This window comes from Pelobates fuscus, chromosome 2 (genome assembly GCF_036172605.1).
Source record: "Pelobates fuscus isolate aPelFus1 chromosome 2, aPelFus1.pri, whole genome shotgun sequence".
Lineage (NCBI taxonomy): Eukaryota > Metazoa > Chordata > Amphibia > Anura > Pelobatidae > Pelobates > Pelobates fuscus.
The window spans coordinates 383,688,342-383,708,883 of NC_086318.1; the positions used below are offsets into that span (position 1 = coordinate 383,688,342).

At 35.0% G+C, this 20,542-nt stretch overlaps 1 protein-coding gene across 4 annotated transcripts in view; it reads left to right on the forward strand.

Annotated features, from left to right (window-relative positions):
- The window catches only part of MEIS1 (Meis homeobox 1), a 131,651-nt gene that overhangs the window by 25,089 nt on the left and 86,020 nt on the right, over positions 1 to 20,542 (forward strand). For all 4 annotated transcript variants that reach the window (XM_063443783.1, XM_063443784.1, XM_063443785.1 and 1 more), the window contains exon 7: positions 6,196 to 6,307. In XM_063443783.1, the coding sequence (XP_063299853.1) occupies positions 6,196 to 6,307 (112 nt within the window). The remainder of the gene's footprint in view (positions 1 to 6,195; positions 6,308 to 20,542) is intronic.

Here is a 20,542-nt window from a genome sequence, read left to right on the forward strand (position 1 = left end):
GATTCTGTAATCTGAATAATTGGGAGATGTCATAAAATTCAGAAATGGGAATTTTATATAACAATTCTCTTATAAAGACTGAATGAGAGTAATAGTGGAAAGAATCTGCGATGGCAATGAGTGAATCCGAGTTTATACAAGTCTGTTAAATAGACACTTTTTTTTGGAACTCAAAGATAAGACATTCAAACTGCTCTCCCAGTAAGTATGGTAGGTATGCATGACCATTTGACCTCTTGTTCTAAAGTTTAGGGAAGAGTAATTAATGATAAATATAGATAAAACTCCCCATTGATAGGAAAGTGATAGTCCTAATCTCAGAGTAATTATCTGTTTTAAATTCCCAATTGGTTTTCTTTTCACAGGTTTGATAAGCAATGTTCTCCACCACTCCACTGTCCACATGGCCATCCAAGGCTGATTGCACATTTCAGAAAGCAAAAATAAAATGCTAGAGTGCTAGTTTTCTTTTAAACTTTAAACCATAAAATTAAGGCTAGGAATTCAATATAACTAAAATTAAATGATGCTTATTAAGCCTTACTGGACCTTTGCAACAATACATTAGCTCTTGCTTATTTGTCTCTCCCAAATGAAAATTAAGAACAGAGAGTATTTGAAAATATGACTTGGAAACCATGATCATGTTCATAATGAGATGTCAAAGAAATAATGTTACAAAAACAGTTGCTGTATTATCTATTTCATTTGTTAGAAATACTGCATTATCCTTTTTAAGGCCCTTTAGATATATTTATATATTTTTCGGAGGTTTTATCAGAGTGACTTCATTTGTTGTTGGATTGTTTGTGAATAGCAAAATTTTGCAGTGAGTACAATATTTAACCTCCTATAAACATAGTAATACTATTGAATACAAAGGCATTGCAATATGTGCATGCTCCTAGCACTGAACAGTTTAAAGTGAAACTGTTGCCTTTGATTCTGAGACAGTTGCATCTTCACTCATTTCATTTGGTTCATTCGGGATGCCTTTCTGTCCTAGCACACCCAGAGCATACTATGCCAAATACATTAACTTCCACAATGCTGTATCCTCCCATGTTACTACTCTGTAGGAGGAATACAGAGCGGTCATGCGCACACATATTTCTCTACAGACGCCTAAGCGAGCTTGAGCATTATGGGGTGATATAACCCCCCAGCCATAGAAGTGCTGTGGAGGAGACAGCTTGTTTTTTCTCTTCTTTTATTATCTTTGTTGTACGAGGTAATGTTAACTGTCGCTTTTAGAGAAGTGACAATTCCACTTTTAAGGAAAGTTATATTAAAGAGACACTATAGTCACATAGATCTCTCCATCTCAATGAAGTGGTCTGGGTGCAGTGGGCCTTTCGTTTCAACCCTGTGATGTAAATGTTTTCATTGCAGGGTTAAACACAACACTAGTGGCTGCTAAAAGAGCCTCTTCCTCCTGCAGACTGACTAAAACTCAGTCTGGGAATTAAATGCTGCTGATAGCAACATTTAATTGGAGGAGCACAGTGCTTGGCCCTGCATGGGTACTTCCAGTACAGAGCTTCTCTGTGAGATGCAATTGATTGGAGGAGATCACAGTTGATGTCAAGTTGAATGATGACATCACCGAGGGTGGAGCTGGAAGATGCCGCTGAAGAGCTGCAGCAGTGGAAAGGAGGTGAGTAACCATTCTTAAACTTAACCTTTTTTTTTTTTAAATCCAAAGGTGGTGGACAGAAGGGAACTTGTATTCCCGAAATAACAGTTGTTATCTTTGGGACTATAGGTTCCCTTTAAACCCCTTCTACCTAGAAAAACATAAATTGGTTGCTTACTTTCCTAAGTTTATATTAAACGGTCGTGGTTTTTTTAAATTAATGCACACACATATATATATTACTTAAATATACATGCGTGTAATACTTTTAAATGACCTAAGATACTTGAAACTGCAGGTTTTATTTATCAGTAAAAAGGCAAAGGGGAGTTGTTTTCTCTTGCACTGCTGTGCCATAGTGCAGTCTCTTTTACAGGAAGTGAAGAGTTCAAATTAAATTACTTCCTGCTGAAAAACAGCATAGCCATCCTTTTTTATCTTGTATTATTTACTATGCACCCAGTATGACTATAACATAGAATTACATTTAATATATATAATCAATATAGAGACTTGGTCCCCTTTGCTAATTTCTTGTTGAAAGAAGGGCTTTTTGCTTCAGCAGTAGTGATATGTTTTCACCTCATTGTCAGGGAGGCTTTCTGCTTCTGGCCCAATCAGCTGTCAGGCTGTAGCTAAACAGCTACAATTGATATGTATCTGCAAAGATGTTTGCCCGTTTTAATGTGAACATCGAAGAAGCAAAGATTAAAAAGTTAGTTTACTATTAGTTTAAAAAATAGGTTTTATCGCCTTTACACAAACGTGTGAGTGTTCTCACATGACTAATTGTTTTAAAATGTTTTGTAAGAAATTTATTTGGTTTTCAATTATCAGATGATTTTAGAAACTTGTTTCACATGGTTTGAGGCCAAAAATGTACAAATCGTCTGTCAACTTACCCCGCTTCCTTGCTAATCACCACTGTGGATTTGTTTTCAATATTGTAGTTTTTCCAATATAAATTTTGCAAACCTTTTGCCAATTTGCTTGCTTTTTAACTAATAACCCCCTTTTCCAGACAGATACTTCAAGTAACCTGTCTCCACGCTGCCATGCTAGTATTATGAATGGGCTTGTGCAGTTGCCCATCACTGTAACATGAAGGGGCTTTGAGAGTAAGGAACCCAGTACAAATAATTGCTATATAAACCTTCTGCACTTTATTCATACCGGCTTCATTAGCTGTGTACGTGTAGAATAAATTTGTAATTCATTAATTTAAATTAGAAACATATCAGCATTAATTGCATAATATATTCTTTTATGGGGTTGTTAAGCTGCTAAGTGTATAAAACTCCAAAACCCATTGCATTTGTCATTTAACTGGATGAAAGAACCGTAACATAAAGGAATCGAGAAGGCTTGCCATACTTGTACTGTTTCAATGGCTGGCACTGTGAAAATGCATAGTTAGTTGATAGGAATAGTGTTAATAAAAAAAGTAAAGGGCCTTGTGTTGGAAGGCTATTATAATTTTTGGTTTAAAACTTTTTGTAGCTTGTTATCAATAGACTTAAAATACTGCCAACAAATCTAGCATTTCATTCTCGTCACGTGCTTAATTTTTTTCTCTTTTTTCTCTCTCGTGGCTTACTTCCCAGCTTTTTGAAATAATTCATCCGCTTAACTCTTAGCATGCCAGAAAGCCTTGTTTCTTAGCTACACAGAGCATAAGCAACCGATTTTAACAAGGCATCACGGTGTCTTTAAGTTTCGAAAACAAAATCTAAACAAATTCCCAGTGCATCAAATTCATTGCATGCCTTAACTCTTTGAGTGCCAGAGGATCACACCGAGGCCGGCCCTATTGCGGTCAAAATACATTAGTAAGGAATACAATAATAAAACAACAAAAAAACAGAAAAAAAAGAAAGAGAGGGGAATAAAGAGAGAGAATGGGCTGCTAACAGGATATAGATATATAATACCTACTTCCAAATGACACAGTCTAGTAATTTATGATTGTTTGAAGAAAAAATCTGTACTGTTTTATCGTCTATCTTCTGCTGAATACCAAAATTAAACATAGGGGTTAAGTGAGCGTTGCACACAATTTTGATAAACTGAGGTGGAATTCAACATTTTTTGCATGAATGGCTGTATAATGTGCCAATAGCTGTGAGAAAAGAAGAAGCCAAGATCTAAGACCAAACACAATAGAAATGCAATGAATCGGAATGCCTCACAGATCATAGTAGAATCAGAATTTCCAGCAAGGAAAATCTTTTCATGGTGAATTAAGTGGTGCAGGAAGAAAAATGGTGATGAAAAAAGGTAGGCGCAGATCACAAATGCTAGGCTCAGGACTCACCGCGAAAGATTTAAGAACCTTAGCTAACGCTTTGCAGAATAGAATGTGGAAAATTGAATTTACTCAACAATTAAGCACTGAATTAATTTACATCTCTGCTCGGGAGAACTGGTGTGTGTGTGTATTGGGCAGAGTAGAATAAATCTGCAGAGCTCATTAAAAGGGAGAGGATATATCATGTTTGTTGTTGCGTTAGACAGCACAGTTCCTACCATGAAAATATACGTTTCTATCATTTTTATGACACCTTCCTCCGAATTACGCCATTAATCTGAATAATGATTTTTGTTTTGCAATTTTTTATTTTTTTTTAAACTGACTTTGGTCTGCCGCTCTGTATATTTAGCTTGTTATCTCTACATTTTCTATTAATTACAATTCAGATCACCAGTCAACAATAGTTGTGAGGGGCAACATTCATAGACAGTGTGTGCCCTAGAGATGTCTCTCCAAAGATCTGATGCATCCCAGATCTCCCACGGGCTCATGCAAGCCTCCCACATGCCTTGCTGGTCTTTTGTTCAATTACAGTTAATGCAATAGTTTGCCATTTTCTTAGTCTAATTATATTTTCAAGTGGGATTTGTAGCACATAGAAAAACATCCTTTTACATGTTGAGGCATCAGGGCTCTGTGCCTGGCATTGTCTGTCCCTGGGGTTCTGTACCATTCTTGCCGCAGAGTTCTAAATAAACAAGTCCCCCTTTTTAAAGCTGCAGTTGTACAAACTGAAAATGGAAGCATTAACTGTTTGGATTCTTAGCATGTGTTCCAGATTACCCTTACAGCATACCTCTGGCATGCTACAGAGTGGATATTTCTTAAAAGCATTTTTTTTCTCTCTCACAGTTCACACATCTTTCTACCAGTCACTGAATCACACATATCTTTGACATTGTTTGGATTATTTGAGATAGTTGCTGCTTTTTATGTTTAAAAAAAAAAAAAAAAAATCATGGATTTTCTTTAGTTACCATAAATATAGAGTATAAATAAAGCTGATCAAAATTAATAAAACATTAAATTAAAAGAATAGTTACCTTGAAAACATGACTTTCTTTTAAGTGTCTGGGAAGGGCTAAGCGAACCCCTTTTGCAGTTGCCCCTTTAAATCTTACGAGGATATTTTCAAAACTAAAACCAGCCTCTGTTGAATCTTTACTCACGAATTATCTAGGGAGAAAATAGGTGAGCTGGATATTTTTTGCCCAGTTTGGCTTTTTTTTTGTCTTAAAATTTGCTGTTCCCTAGTCGAGTCTTCCGCAAGCCCCTTTCTCTGCTGTATAAACCCTTAGATGTCGAGAAATAAGCTAAATAATCCCAGGCTATATATTTATATATAAAAGAGCTAATTTGCTAGGCAGCAGTCGTATGAACACTAACCCATTATGCATGCAAGTCTGTGTGGGATGACCCACGTTACTCACTTAGATGTTTTTAAAAGCTAGTACTAAAAGCTAATTAAAATCTTTTCTAGTGATAAAAGGAGATTTGGGGGGAGTGTTGCCCTGATTGTTTTCTCTAAGAATTTAATTTACAGCCAATTTTTCCTATCTGAATGTTACTTTCAAATTCACCCAATGATAAGAACCAACATCTGTTTTCTGTTCAATAGTACAAGGAGGCTCTGCATGGGGTTGAGTGTACATAGACCATGTGAAGCCATTGTTGTTTTGCAGCTTTTTTTGTCCCTATGCCTAGGCCATTTGCTACATACCATCCGGGAAACAGCTGACACACACTGGCTATTATGGACCATGGTTTGATTGTGTCCAAATCTTAAAAGCTCTTCTTCTTCTTTTTTTTTTTTTTTTTATGTGTCTGCTGTGATGCATCAGGCTATATAAACTGTAGAATCAAAGACCACTCTCATTTTATGTTTGCAGAGTAACAGACTGTCACGCCAGAGGGCTTGCTGCTGCTAAATATATAATCAGAATCTAGTAGCAGTTATTTGCTCCTTTGCCGGAATGTTTCTATTTTCAATGGTAATTCAGCATGCAATTATGAGAGATCCATGTAGTTTAGTTTAGGGAAAGAAATGAAGGCAGACCCATTTGGCAGCTTTCCTCTAAATTTGCACATTAAATTGGTTCTTGTTAAATATATGCAGCAACAACATTAAAAAAAAAAAGAGATTAGAGAATTTCTCACTTTTTAAGATTCCATGTTTTGTGTTTTTTTGTTTTGTTTTTAAATTAATTAATTTTTTTATTCTTACTTATTTTTTTTTAAATATTTTCAGCCTTCTTGGAGCAGAGATCACGACGACACAGCATCGACACGTTCTGGGGGTACACCTGGACCATCCAGTGGGGGACATACGTCACATAGTGGGGACAACAGCAGCGAACAAGGTAGGAATGCTGGCATTTTTATATGGCATTAGGTGAATTAAGTGGCACTTGCTATTCGTACCTTGATGGTGCTCAAGGCACGAAATGGTCATCTCAGGAAGGTAGTTTATTTGAAATTGAGACAAAAAACATGTAGATGTAAGATGTTTAAGAAGAACATATGATGAATATGTTAGGTTGACATTTCAATTTGTTTTAAAACGATTTCTTTTTATTGATAGCTTAAAAAAAAAGTTTTAACTTAATTTTTTTTTAAATCAATGTAGCATTAACAAAAAGATATATACAAGTTCATCAACGAATCGCTTCAATAGCCAAAGTAGTGGTGCACGGATCAATAGTATTCAATATTGACCAATATCAATTATTATTCCAGGTACCACAACATTCCTTCTAAGTACAGAGATATTGCAGAGTTTTCTTGCTTTCTACTATACTTGATCAAAATGTTAAACTTAACACCATTATGGCCCTCAAAGGTTTAATATCAATATTATTACCGGCATTATATCACCTTTCTTATGGTTTATCATCCTCTAACTCACCTTTAAATTGTGATAGAAAAGTTTTTTTTTCTCTCTGAACTAATCTGTCTCCTGCAGAGTAATTTTTTTTTTGTTTGTTTTGTTTTTTGGAAGTTGGTGTGAGTCAGTTTCTCCAATATTTGGCTAAATATTTCAGCCATCAGTACAGTCTCCTTAGAAAGGCTTAGAAATCTTTAAGAAAACAAACAATAGTGTGATACAGTTTAAACAATATGACTTTGCCTAAGATTGCACTCCCAAAACGTGTAGGTGTATCAGCATGTTAGAGGTGCCTCCTCAGATGAGCTAATACACTACCCGTTCTAATCACTTTCACCAATGATGCATGAGAACTCCAGCAGGTACATGACAAAAATATAGTTTAATTTAATATATTTATTAAAATATATATATTAAAATAAAATAAAAAATCTGCAAAAGATCCAACGCATTTCCCCCTATTTGGGCTTCCTCAGGGACCACAATCAAAATTACATTTTAAAAACTGCCGTCATTGCCACGTACCAGAATCATCAGTTAAATATAACTACTGGTAGTAGGTCTGATACTATATCTGTATACATATTTTAGACATCATTAAGTCTGCATGACATGGGACTCAGACTGTGCTTAGAGCCAAACTCTGGGCCTTGGGGTAGCCTCCGGGAGATTTTCTTTAGCGTCAAAGATGCTTCTTATACATATTTGCATGTTCTGCCAGTGTAAATAATCCAAGTTCTCCAACATTTAACTAATTGATCGCTTCTGGAGCACAGAGAGTTAACCTGTTTTTGTATTTTGTAATATGTTTTAAGTTGAGCAAAGTTAAATGTTACCATGCATTTTGTAAATTGGATTGATAATTTATTTTTTCTTACATGTTCAAAATGTCATTGTTTACACCACAAACCCCTGTTTAGTGAATAAATCCCTCATATATATATATATAAATCTTGCTCAATGTAGAAATGGTCCAATGGTCATAAAGTGAGTCACACAACTTGTAGCCTGGGGAGCGGTGTGCACCCACGGATACCTTCTGGATAAATGAACATGGCCTTTATCCAGAATCGCCTTCAAGAGGCCAAGAAGTCCACCAGAGCATGACATTACAGCTTCCTAGTGGAGGGACTTAGCAGCTCTCTGTAATTATATTTAATTTTACTGGCACATTGCATATTGTAAATATTGTATCTAAGAAACTATATTGTCTCTAGAAACATAGAGTCATTTTCTTTAGTTCCAAACATTCCAGAATTCTAATTGTGGAAATCAAATTATTACATACATGGAATAAATATAGGAAACATCATACCCAGGAACCCCCGTCAGCACTGGGGTTGGATAGTTTTGACAGAATATTTAGTTAACTTCCAAGCCTGTGAAAAAAAAAAAATATATATATTCATAACTAACTGACTTTGTCATTTGGTAGAAGACAAACATGGTTTTATTTATATAAGCTAATTTATAAGCATATTTACTGCAGTTTTATTACCGAGGGTTGTACTGTTGTGGGGCTCTGTAAAACTCCCATACACAACATATACTACTGAGTGCGAATGCTGAGGATCAGTGGGAAATAAAAATTTGGAACTCCCTTTTTAAGAATTTTTTTTAAACTTTTTGCTTCACCACCAGCTTAGGTTACTTCAAGAAATCTTGACTGAAAGTATTCGATATAGCAGTGGTTCCCAAACCGTTCCTCAAGGTATCCCTACCAGTCCAGGATTTAGGAATTATCCAATTGTGTCTAAGTTGTTTTTTTTTCTTCTAAAAACACCTTAGACACAATTGGGTAATCCCTAAATCATGGACTGGTAGGGATACCTTGAGGAACGGTTTGGGAACCACTGCTATACAGTGACATGTTATCTGATCAGTGACATTTTTAGAAACCTATGGTGTTCAGCATTAAGGAGTCTGCTGTGGTTATGATAGTAGTAGTACCATGTCACAATTTCCTGATAATGGGGCAAACTGTTTACAAGGTCCTACAGGCTGCTGTGTCTCCTTGGTAGGCTGGTTTAAGACGTTAGAGCTACCAGGAGATCCTGGTCTACCTTCTAAAGCAAATGTAAGAACAGCCTACCCACATGAGTTATATGTTGTGGGAAGACCATGCAGGGGTCAGCTCCTAAAAAAAGAAGTATGGATACTTCTCATAGTCACCATCCCTTCATATCCATTAAAAACTCACATCATCCCAATTATAACCATTGATCCCCACGTTCAAATATGTTGGTAAATGCTTAAATGTTTATCCTAGAGCAGGCATAGGCAACCTTCGGCACTGCAGATGTTTTGGACTGCACCTCCCATGATGCCTTGCCAGCATTATGGGTGTAAGAGCATTATGGGTGATGCAGTCCACATAATCTGGAGTGCCGAAGGTTGCCTATCCCTGTCCTAGAGCATTCTATCAACATATAACACCTTCCTGTCAATAGCTTAGATTGTAAGCTCATGAGCTATCATTAATAATTTGTATAAAAGCTAGTTTTAAGCTCATGGGAAGGTCCCCTATTCCTTTTTTATTAGTTTGTCTATACGGTACTGTCTATCTTCCCGATTGTACAGTGCTACAGAATATGCTGTCACTTTATGAACACCAGTGATAATATTAATAATATAAAATGGCACTTTAATCGTCATGATTATTTCCAGAAATGGAGGTTAAAGTAGAGACTGGGTCAGCCTTCGTATTTTTTGAACACTATGCAAGCTATGACTTTCACTACTTCCTTTGTAATTTTTTTTTTTATATATATTTTACAGCCATGCGTAAAGGCATGATGGTGCTCTGTGAATAACAATATAAATAATAATCAAAGTTTTTAGCGGAGTATGAGTTACCTGAGCTATTAGAAGCAAGGCCTGTATCATATTTACAAGCAGGGTTTTCATCATATCATATTGGATGCAGTTTTATTGTGCATATTTAATTTTAAATTCTGCTATATAACAATATATAGATCATATTGATTCTTCAGTGGTGGAGCTAATGTGGAGGGGGTGCTGGTGCAAGAATTGTTTTTGGACACCCCTCTAGTGCAAGGGTGGCCAAAAGGTAGACCCTCAACTGTTGTACAACTCATACAGCTCCCACAATGCTTTGCCAGCTGGAGATCATCTATTTGCCCATCCTTGCTAATTTGTATGTGAGCACTGTCTGTGTGCATGAATGTGTGCAGATGTGCATTTGTATGTAGTGCTGACAATTGTTTACTGCGGCGTGTTTGTATGTAGTGGTTCCGTGTGCAGTGCTGACGTTTGAATGTTGGGATGTATGCACATATACACTGCCACACACAAAGACACACATACTGACACATACAGATACAAACTGAGACAGATACACAAAATGCTGACTCACGCAGTGAGTAGTGCCTCACATTCTCCGCCCAGCCCCCCACAATGTCTCTGCCCAATACTCAACCTATTCCCTCAAACCCAACTTCAGTATTAAAAAAGAAATAAGTGATTAGTTGACTCACTTGGCAGTGGGCTAGCTCTGGCTAAGCTGGCTGTCACCAATCACCTCACTACTCGTCAGTAGTAACAGCTAGCCAGCTATCTAGTCCTCTGCACAGTGTATTCTTCTCATTCACCATTACTCCTCTGGCCAGGCTCCTCCCCCTCCCTCGCTCCCTCCCTCCCACCCAAGGTGCAGCGTGGTCTCCCTGTGTGTGGCGCTGCCTCCCTCTGTCTGTGTGGTTATGACAGCAGGAACTATTGCAACATCGCTGTGTGATCTGAATAGCAGAACTGCCGACCCTGTCTGCTTACTCCAAAGTGCAGCATCAGGGCTCCCAAACCCTCTGGGGCACTGGTGTGGTTGCACCGGCAGCAGCGGCCAATAGCTCCGCCTCTGTGGTGCTTTAAAAACGATCTCATCAGCCATTGTTCTAGGAAATGCATAGTCAGAAGTAAAAGTCAGGAAATATACCTAAAGTAGTAATTACTTTAGTTTACTCCATTGACCCTAAACCTTTGGAGTGCCAAAGGTGTGCCTGTGGGAATATATGGCACTCACTGGATTAAAACCTTCTAATAAGTCAAGACAAGTTTGTAGCATATTTTTTAATACAAATGTGACATTGCCAATAGCTAAATGTTTTTATTTATTTCTTTACATTTCCATTAATGCAGATAATGCACACTTTTGAATGGAACAGCTTGCCGTTTTGGAAAAGGTTTTTTTTTTTTTTAAGGGCCACATTATGTTCCAGACGACTGGGCAGCTCTTTCTATAACAGCCTTCTCCCTTTTACATGATCAAGAAAAAAAAAAAAACCTAATAACTGCAGAGACCTGGGTATTTGAAGCAGCTTGCTGTCTCATGACTAATGTGATAGGCTGAAAGGAGCTTGCTGATTGGATGTTTTAATGAGCCAATTTTGCACAGAGTTAGGACTCTAGCTCCCCTTGACCTTTGCCCTTTATTGACCAAACTGACACTTCATTTTTCACATACTTCCAATTATGGCTAAGCCTAAGTGTTGCCCTGCCTCCTTTATTCATTTTTTCCTATGGCCAACTTTAGAGCGGCCGAGGCCACAGAAGCAATTTTAATTTGAAAAACTAGCATTTCAGGTTTAGAGCGTAATATGAAACTGCTGTAAGTTTGCACTTAGCAAGCCCTACTGATAGAAGAAACAAGTTTGAATTTTTTTTGTCGAGTTGCTTGTCTGAGTAACGAAAACAGTTGAAATAAATGAAAATAGGTCATCCCTTGAATCGTTTAACCCAATCATTATCTGGTATAAGGACATACTCTCTGCAAAAAGAAAATAAAGAGTCGTTCAAAGAAAGAGTTAAAGTGGTTTTATGAAATCACTTTTAAAAACACATTGAAAATTCTGAAAATGTAATTTGATACATTATGTTAATTTCAGGTTTGTCATTTAAAAAAAATGATTAAGACTAATTTAATCTAGTTAGTGTAAAGTTATGGTAAAAAAACAAACAAACAAAAGCTTTAGATTTTTCACTCTCGCTTGCAGGCGGAAGTTATATATCCATTGATGGTACTAACAGTGCATTTGTGTGGCCTTGTGACTCGATCCTTTCTCAGCTTCGAACAAGGGAACAATTCATTGCGGAGGATGAAGGGTTAATAGGGCGATTCAAATAAAAGCACTCTGTGATATTTACATTTTGGAAAGGCTTGTCGATAGCCCATCAGAGCCGGATCTTGTTTTAAAGGTCTGGCAGTAGCATACTAAATAGCATGACATATTTATACTATAATATGGAAATGAAAGAATATGCAAAATGGCAGACAGTGGTTCTGTCTTTTCTGTAAGGTGACCTCTGTTACCAAGTAACTGCTTTACTTATGAGCTGATTAAAACTAAAAAAAAATGAGCTTTTCATACTTCACAGGCATTGATGTGAAAATGAGCTGTCCTGTGAGTAGTTTTCTTGATCATTTTTAGAACAATTGATTAACTAAAGAGCTGCTGTCATTAGTTGACATTGACTGATGGCAATTTGTCACAAGCTCGGAAGGTCATCGAGATAGTGGAGGCTTTGGCTTGTCTTTGATTGACCTTTACTGATTTCACTGATGCCATTACTATTTGGTTGTTTTCGCTGGCTCGGACCAACCTCTGAAAGGGAAAACAACAGTCAACACGGACGCTTCTTTATTCTTATGTTAAACACGTTATGCTCTGAAATATTTTGTTCTTTAATGTAGATAATTGGTGCGATAGAAAATGTGGACTTGACAGCACATTACAAAATGGGAAGTGTTACGCTCAACACATGGAAAGATATGACAAGGACACACTAATCAAACTTGCTAATTGATAGCCTTTCAATATGAACTATTCGGCCTCTGAGGACTTGTTATCAATTAGGCTGTGTTGGTAAGACACATGGTAAAAATGAAGATGGCTTCAGGTATAGTGTACCTAAAATTTAGACTTCTTAGGTCTCATATGTCACAAAGAAATTAATGTATTCAACAGATTGCTTGATTTATTATATATGGTAAACTATATCTTAAAGCACTTTCAATCTCCTGAGCTTATGTAAATATTTTCTCTATATAATATATTTACGTGTATCCTTTAGTCTTATTGATTCTTACTCTATTGGAGTAGGTCATGTATAAAAAGGTAGCCCACTATCTATGTAGCCATTATGTTGGAATCATTATTTAAGAATTACAATTAATGAAATAACCTAATTCTGGAGCAAACTGTAAGAAATTTAAATTAAATGTATCTCCACAATAACTACTTAATAATGTAGATTAAAATCATCACTTTGACTTTAATCTTGAGCTATGTAATCACGGTAACCTGCTAACGTATGCAGTATTCCTTGAATGGACTATTAGTAATCAGATGCCATTGCTAGAGTGAGTGTGTTAATAAAGTTGTGAGTTCAGAAAACCACTATCTGAAAAAAAAAAAAAAATGATGACACTAGGTATAGTTGGTAATGTTCTAGATGAGAACCTCCATAAGAAACAGGAAGGTGGAATATGCATAGGAAACTGGATTCCGTGATAGAAAAGAAAACCGCAAAATTAATCTTCACAGGATACTCCAAACTGCTGTTTATAGTACCTTGCTGATTTGCAATAGATTCCCATAAGGCACTATAGTGGTTTGATTTTCATCATTATGAGCACAACTCTCATCTTGCATTCTCAATGCTGTGCAAAGTCAGAGGAGCTCAGGAGAGTGTTGTCTGGTTTATTGTTTGTTTTTCAGTGAAATTGTGTAGCAATAAGTCATGGAGTTTCTCAAGAGGCCTATACAAAGTCCCTACACCGTGCATCCTGCCTAGGAAGAGTCAGTTGGTCAACGCTGTGAATAAAGGCTGCTTATCTAGAATTTTTAAGACTGGCTTCCTTGGTTTTAATGGTGGATGTAGCACCCCTTATGCCTTTTTTCCTGAAATGTAATTGTTATCATTCAGGCATTTCTGATCGAAGCTGATTTGTGTACCAAAGAAATCATCTGGATTGTGTAGATATGTGTTATTAAGTTTTTTTTTCTTTGCCCGAAAACTGTTTCCTCTTTTGAAAGGAAGAGATACAGTATTGCCGTCTACGGTTTTTTTGTTCCACGTATTCCAATGCCTTTTGATTTACAACTCTTGCGACTTTATATGTGAGGGGCAAGGCTTGTCTAACTGAGAATTATTAACCATATAATCGTGAAGTGATCTTAAAAGAAGGAACTAAATAAAATACAGAACAAGATAAGCTACAGACTATGGGAAACGCAAGGCTGGGAATCTAAATGTGAAGGTTGCCATATGTAGTATATCATTTAAATGAGTATTCCTTTTTTTCCCTGTGAAAAATAACCTTTATAAAGTCAAATGGCTAGTTTTATAGCTGCAGTTCAGTTATAGTCTTGATTAGTCACTTGTAATATCTGTCTGGTTGTACTGACACTGATTTGGAGTAGTTGCAGTATCATAATATTGTTCTGTTGAATTTACATATACATTTTCAGTCTAATTGGAGTAACTGGTCATTTCATGCTGTAGAATTATTTATTTTATTTTAACTTTATGAATACTTGTCAAATTGGGATAAAAAAAAAAGGAGAGAGCTAATTGTTTAAGCAATTATGTGGAAAAATAAATTTATTGTGTAGTATCAGACACACATTGATAAATTAAAACTCAAAGCACAGGCGTTTAAAAAATATGATTGTTAATTTCTAGACATATTTTGGATCAACAACAAAAAAAAAACCCTGAGCTTCTTTTTTGAGTGAAATGCCCTAAACATTATAGTACATGTAGCAAGTGAATTAGTGTTTATTTATACTTGCTAAGCCTTTTAGTATTATACTAGATGTTATTTACAAGTTAGTGCAAGCAAAATCCATAATGCCGTACAATAAGACAGGGCTCTAAATTAGAATCTTTGTTATGCGTAAAATAGAGAACTGTTTTTTTTTTTTTTTTTAAATAACCATGAAGCGATATCCCCATAGTCATAACATACATTGATCTGTAGTATGTTATGTGAAACTCACGATAATATGAAATAGATTTTACCCATCGATAAATTAAATCACATATAGCATAAATAGTGTTGGGATACAATTGATAACACTAAGAAATGGTGACATGTTTTATGTCTCCAGTCTGCATGATATATAAGACACTATAAGTACACTAAAACTGCATTTTAATTAAACAGACGTGTTTTTTTCTTCATTAACCATAATTAAAATTATATCAATTTATTTTATTGTCATATAAAGTGAAGGAGAAAAAAAAAGCATATTTTGCCTTAAAAGGATAGTTTTGTAAATATGCGAGTTTGAAGTGGAATCTTAGTAAAATCCTGTCTTTTTCAAGCAACAAAGAGCTTTTTTTTTCTTCTGAAAAGTCTTTTCTCTTCGCACTTCACTTGACAGACATCTGTGGCAGACGATGGGACTTAGCGAGAATTTTCTCACCTTCATTTCTATGACAGTGGGAATGGTTTTTAAAGCATTCATTCAAAATTGTGAGGTGATTGCATCCATAAATGAATGCACTAACATTTCCAAAAGGATTCTTTGATTACTTTTCAATCACATCGCTCTCTCTGATAACAAGTCACCTGTTCTCAGACAGCAGTTGACTGTCCTTGTGTTTATTACCCAATTGAATGTCAGTAGCAATTGCAGCTAAAGATAAACAAAACAGCCAGTACTTGTTGACCTTGACTTTTTTCTACATGATATTGTACTTGATAGCTCTATTGCTGTTAAGCTGATAAGAGTTATATTATAAACAGTAGTTTAAAGAAAAATGTTTTATTCCCAGCGGAAAAGAAAAACATATTGCTGTGGGAAATGGAAACCAACTAATGCCCTTTGCCAAATTTACTTAGTTCACCTTCATTTCAGCTGTGGGAAAATGAAAGAAAATAGCCATTTATGACTTAAACATAATGTGTATATACATACATACACAGGGTCTCTGTGCTTGGGATAGCAACTGGAATTAGTGTTTAACATAAAGTCTCGGGACTTTTCAAAACATTTTACATTTTATCTAGTAATCACTGACCGCTGTTGTTTTGTAAGTGTTTTTAATTCTTTAAAATACCTGTATGGTACTTGAATGGTTAAATATAGTGTATAATGCAGAAAGCAATACAACAACATTTTATGAATTATTATAGAAAATATTTTTATAGAATGCGGTTTGTAATAAAGTAATATGCTTGATTTATGAATGTCGTCTATATAACTTCCATACCTTGTTTTATTTTTGTGTGTATGTTACTGTCTCTGTGTTTTATAACTTTTTTTTTAAATGTTAATGTCTACTTACATACTTATAACTTGTTATATAAGGAACAAATAGCTTTTTGATTTTAAGGTTGCAAATTAGAGGCACTGTTACATTTAATAAATGTAACATACTAATAAAACAATTCATCTTTTAACTTTGCAAACAAATATTGGCAAGCTTTTATCAATCCCGTTCAAGTTAAGGTCACAAAATAACATAAGGTAGTAATTAAATGACAATCGTTTCTTTGTATTTAAAATGTCATTATACTATATACGGTTTTATTGTTTTCATCTGCCATTAAATTGCACACAAATTACAGCAGGAAAAAAAATCCATTGTTACCTTTTAAAATTCTTATTTCATTACTCAATGTTTTCCTGTGTACTGTCAACAAATTTTACAAGTTGTTTTTTTATTACATAATACTTCCCAAGTAGATAAAGTGCAACTTGTATAGTATCTATTAAAGAATAATTAAATAATATAACACATGCAATATCTACTATGGCAGTATGTATGTGCTGATGCTCTAGTAAAAATTAATAGTACTAACATGCATACAACACAAACAATGATTTTACTGTAGAGCTCAAATGAAGAATTTAAGTAGAAACGTCAGCGGTTATCTCACTGGTGTGGACTAGTGAGACAGTGAAACACCACCCATACAACTTTGACGAACATCATTCTACTAACTAATGGCCAGAGTTCTATAACCCTTTTGAACTGGTCTGTGTATAAATATTGTGTATATATTTGTTGGCGATTTATCAATGTCAATGATATTAAAAATATACTCCCTCTTCCTTGTGCTAGTGAATAGCTGGCAATGCAGTAAAGTTAGCTATATATCTTTATGGAGTGAGTTTGTCTGCATTAGTTTTGTAATTTACGTACCATAAGGTACCCACCAAATGAGAGAATAAGAAGACAGTGAGGATAAACAACACCTACAACAATTCATTGTATTGGCAGGTGGGTGTGAATTAGTGTACATTTGTTGTGGCTTACCATCAGTTCCTCTCTAATTTTCCAATTAGTCCATCTGAATAAACAAGGTAAAGAGAAAAAAAACACGTTCCTGGTATCTCTTTAGTGTCTTCTTATTAGAGCCATTTGGCAATGACTTTGATTAATAAATGTTTATCTTGTATTGTAGAAGAAAGGAATAAAAAAAAAACAAAAAAAACTTCAATTTGTACATGATCAGTGATTCCACTTTAAGTCAGCATTTTGCACTACACAGTAACTAACTTTCGTAAGCGAAACAGGTTCTCTTTTCCAGACTTGTTATATCTCAGTTCCATGGCTATCCCAAAGGCACTCACATTGTTTATTCCTATTATTATAATAATACCATGAATGATTTCTACAATATAAAAATGATTCACTGTATAATATTGTTACATTATAATAAATATGAGATAGTTCAGCGGATATGGTAAGAGCTGCAGTATCTTAAGGTTAAGGTTTTTATTACCGTTAACATCACCTTATCCGTTCAAGGTCAGTTAAAAGAGAACCATTAAGCTGGGTAATATCTAGACCCAGAGGATGTATAGAAAAATAGCAAATTGCCAAATTTACTTTTTATGAAGCTCAATGTTTATTTATTTTTTTCATACCTGGGGTTACTTGTAAAATGCAAATGTAGTGCAAGGGTCTGAAAGTAAAGAAGGCAACTAGATTATCCCATTAGTTTTCATAGAGATTGCTGCACTCTTAAACCTTAGCTCTAGTTTTGCTTCCTATAAATAGTCTCTTGGCCATATGCCCCAGTAAATTGGAGATATGCATTTTGGACAGGACGTTTCATAGTTATGTGATTATAATCTGCATCTTCTTTAGATTTTTCCTCTGTATGTATATACACAAAGGCCTCTAAAGTTGAAATTGATTATGCAAGATCTCAAACGTACGGTTTCCTAGTTATAGTTATAAGCTATTTAATGATATTTACATAGGGATGCACAACATTCTGGAATCGTAGTAGATATACAACTTTCTCGGAATTGTTTAAATTAGTTTATCTATATGAAGATAATTCATGCATATTTTTGAGGTTCAAGTATGGGAAGATTTGAACTCATTTGCATAACTTCCAACTTTATAACTTCTAAAATAATGACCACTAGTATCAACAAAACAACTAAAACAGAAAAGACCCTTTTAGACCTACTTCAAAGCTGGAACCATTATTATTAGCATTTAGAAAGGTCCAACACATTCCGCAACACTATATATATAGCATCTTATAAGGGCAACACATTAAATTATTAATGAGAACAGGTTAATCCACCTTATCTTCCAAGCCACCTATAACGAGGAAAACCTCAAGTCATGGACTCAAGCTGCTTCCAAAAATGATACCATTAACATAGATTTGGTTAAACTTCAGACACCTCAATTAAATATAATTCATATATAATTTGTAAAAAAAAAAAAATATAAAATATATATATTTTCTTGTTAATAAAACTAATAAAATAAAGTTCCATTAGATGATAACCATTTTTTTTTTTGGTCACAATAACAGATTATATGTTGTCGCAACTATGAAAGCCAAGTGGTGTTGGCTTCTTTTGGTTATTTTAAGTGGCATACTTTCTACAAAAAAAAAAAGAATGGATAAATTGTGTTTTTAAATTATTTGTGTAAATTGATTTTTATCACTGGTCTATATTCAGCCGATCAAACCCTTATTGTGACACAGATGTAAAAAGAAGGCCTGCCACAATTTTTTCTTTTATTATTAACATTTTAAATAGAGTCATGCAGAGAGCTGCAAAGATGTTGAACTAATTTTAGCTTACAATAAGATGGAGATAAGTTCTCACTATGGATATGCCATATGCTGTTCTGGTGATAGTATTCAAGTGTAAAATATTCAACAGAGTTACATTGTTTGAGAAGCTAAAAGCTGAAGGAAGAAATGTCTGCACAGTGAGATTATATAAAATAATATAGTTGCAGAGGTCTCAAATAACGTTCAATTAAATTAACTGGACATATTTTGACCTTGATGTTTTTTATGAGAGCTAACATAATTTGTTTTGCTACATATTTGATTAAATTAAATTCATTTCTCACATGCATATAGGAAAATCAATTTTTACAAGAATTGATTATTTTTTCAGAATTATTTTTTTGTAATGTTTAAGTCCGTATTAACTTGTACATTGTATAAGATAATAAAGTAATAAAACCCAACTGAGTTAAACGACATTCCTAAAAGCCTTTTAAAGTAACCAGATTCCATTATGCTTCCATATTTGGAGAATTCAGCTTCTATAGTTTCAGCTAAGAGTGTTTGACCTATTTATTTGTGACTGAGACCACTTCACAGGGAAGGGATTTGTTAGTTCTTGCTTAACTGAGAAAAAACTCCAGTGTAGATAGAAAGTATATTTACAGATGGAACACACTGTGTTACTGACTTTTCAGGACCCATTGGAAGCTTTGTGTTAACAACTGCTCAAATGCTTGACCTGTGAGTGACCTTGGCCAAACAAACCTCTAAATGAAGAGTCTCTTTTTGACACAGATACCTGGTTTTGGGGGAGGGAGGTTAGAAAAAAAAAAAAAGAAAAGGGAGGGAAATAGTGAAGAAAAGATAATGATGGCAGTATTGACCCAGCAATGTAAGGTTAAAACTCGTAACACAATGAGAATACAACAAAACGTACACAAAAAAAAAATGTTATTTTTGGTTTTAGTGGGTTTGGTAGAGATCTTGCACAATACATTCTTAGATAGGGACATGAAAAGGTGTTTTTATAATGACAAGGAAGAGAGTACATTTTAAAGTGTAACTCGATCTTGGTTACAGCTTAACAATATGAACAAACAGACCGTTTCCATGATGAAATATGTGATACATGCTAAACTGAAAGACCTGGCAACAAGAGATGGCAAGATTGCTGATCCCCGTCTTTGTTTTTATAGGGTTTGCACAGGAACAAATAGCACCAAGTAAATACAAGCAAACTAGCTTTGCTGGTCCATATCATGGCCGCACACATGCTCACAAGTCAGCTTTGACAGGAAGTTTGTAAGGTCTGTTTTGTACCATTTCCATTGCATCTTTATCTCTCCTGCTCATTGTTTGTTGCTCAGAACTTTAAACCTCAACTTCCCAACTAAAAGCTTCCTGTAGACTGCTTTTAAATTTAGGTCTTTCAAACAAAAAAAAAAAATTCTGTTGCTCATTAACTTTTTTTCATTTTTTTTTTTTTTTTGGAATGCGATTTCAGATAATACTAAAGATGTTAAAATAGCTTCGCAAGCTGTTTGGTGTATATTTTTATTTAAACTAATTCTGACATTCACTCAAAGAGTCAAAATATATAATTCACTCATCACAAAACTCTATAAAGTATTCTGGATGATTGTGCAATGATGGGCAGTACAGAGAGCAAATAAAAAAAATACAATATAC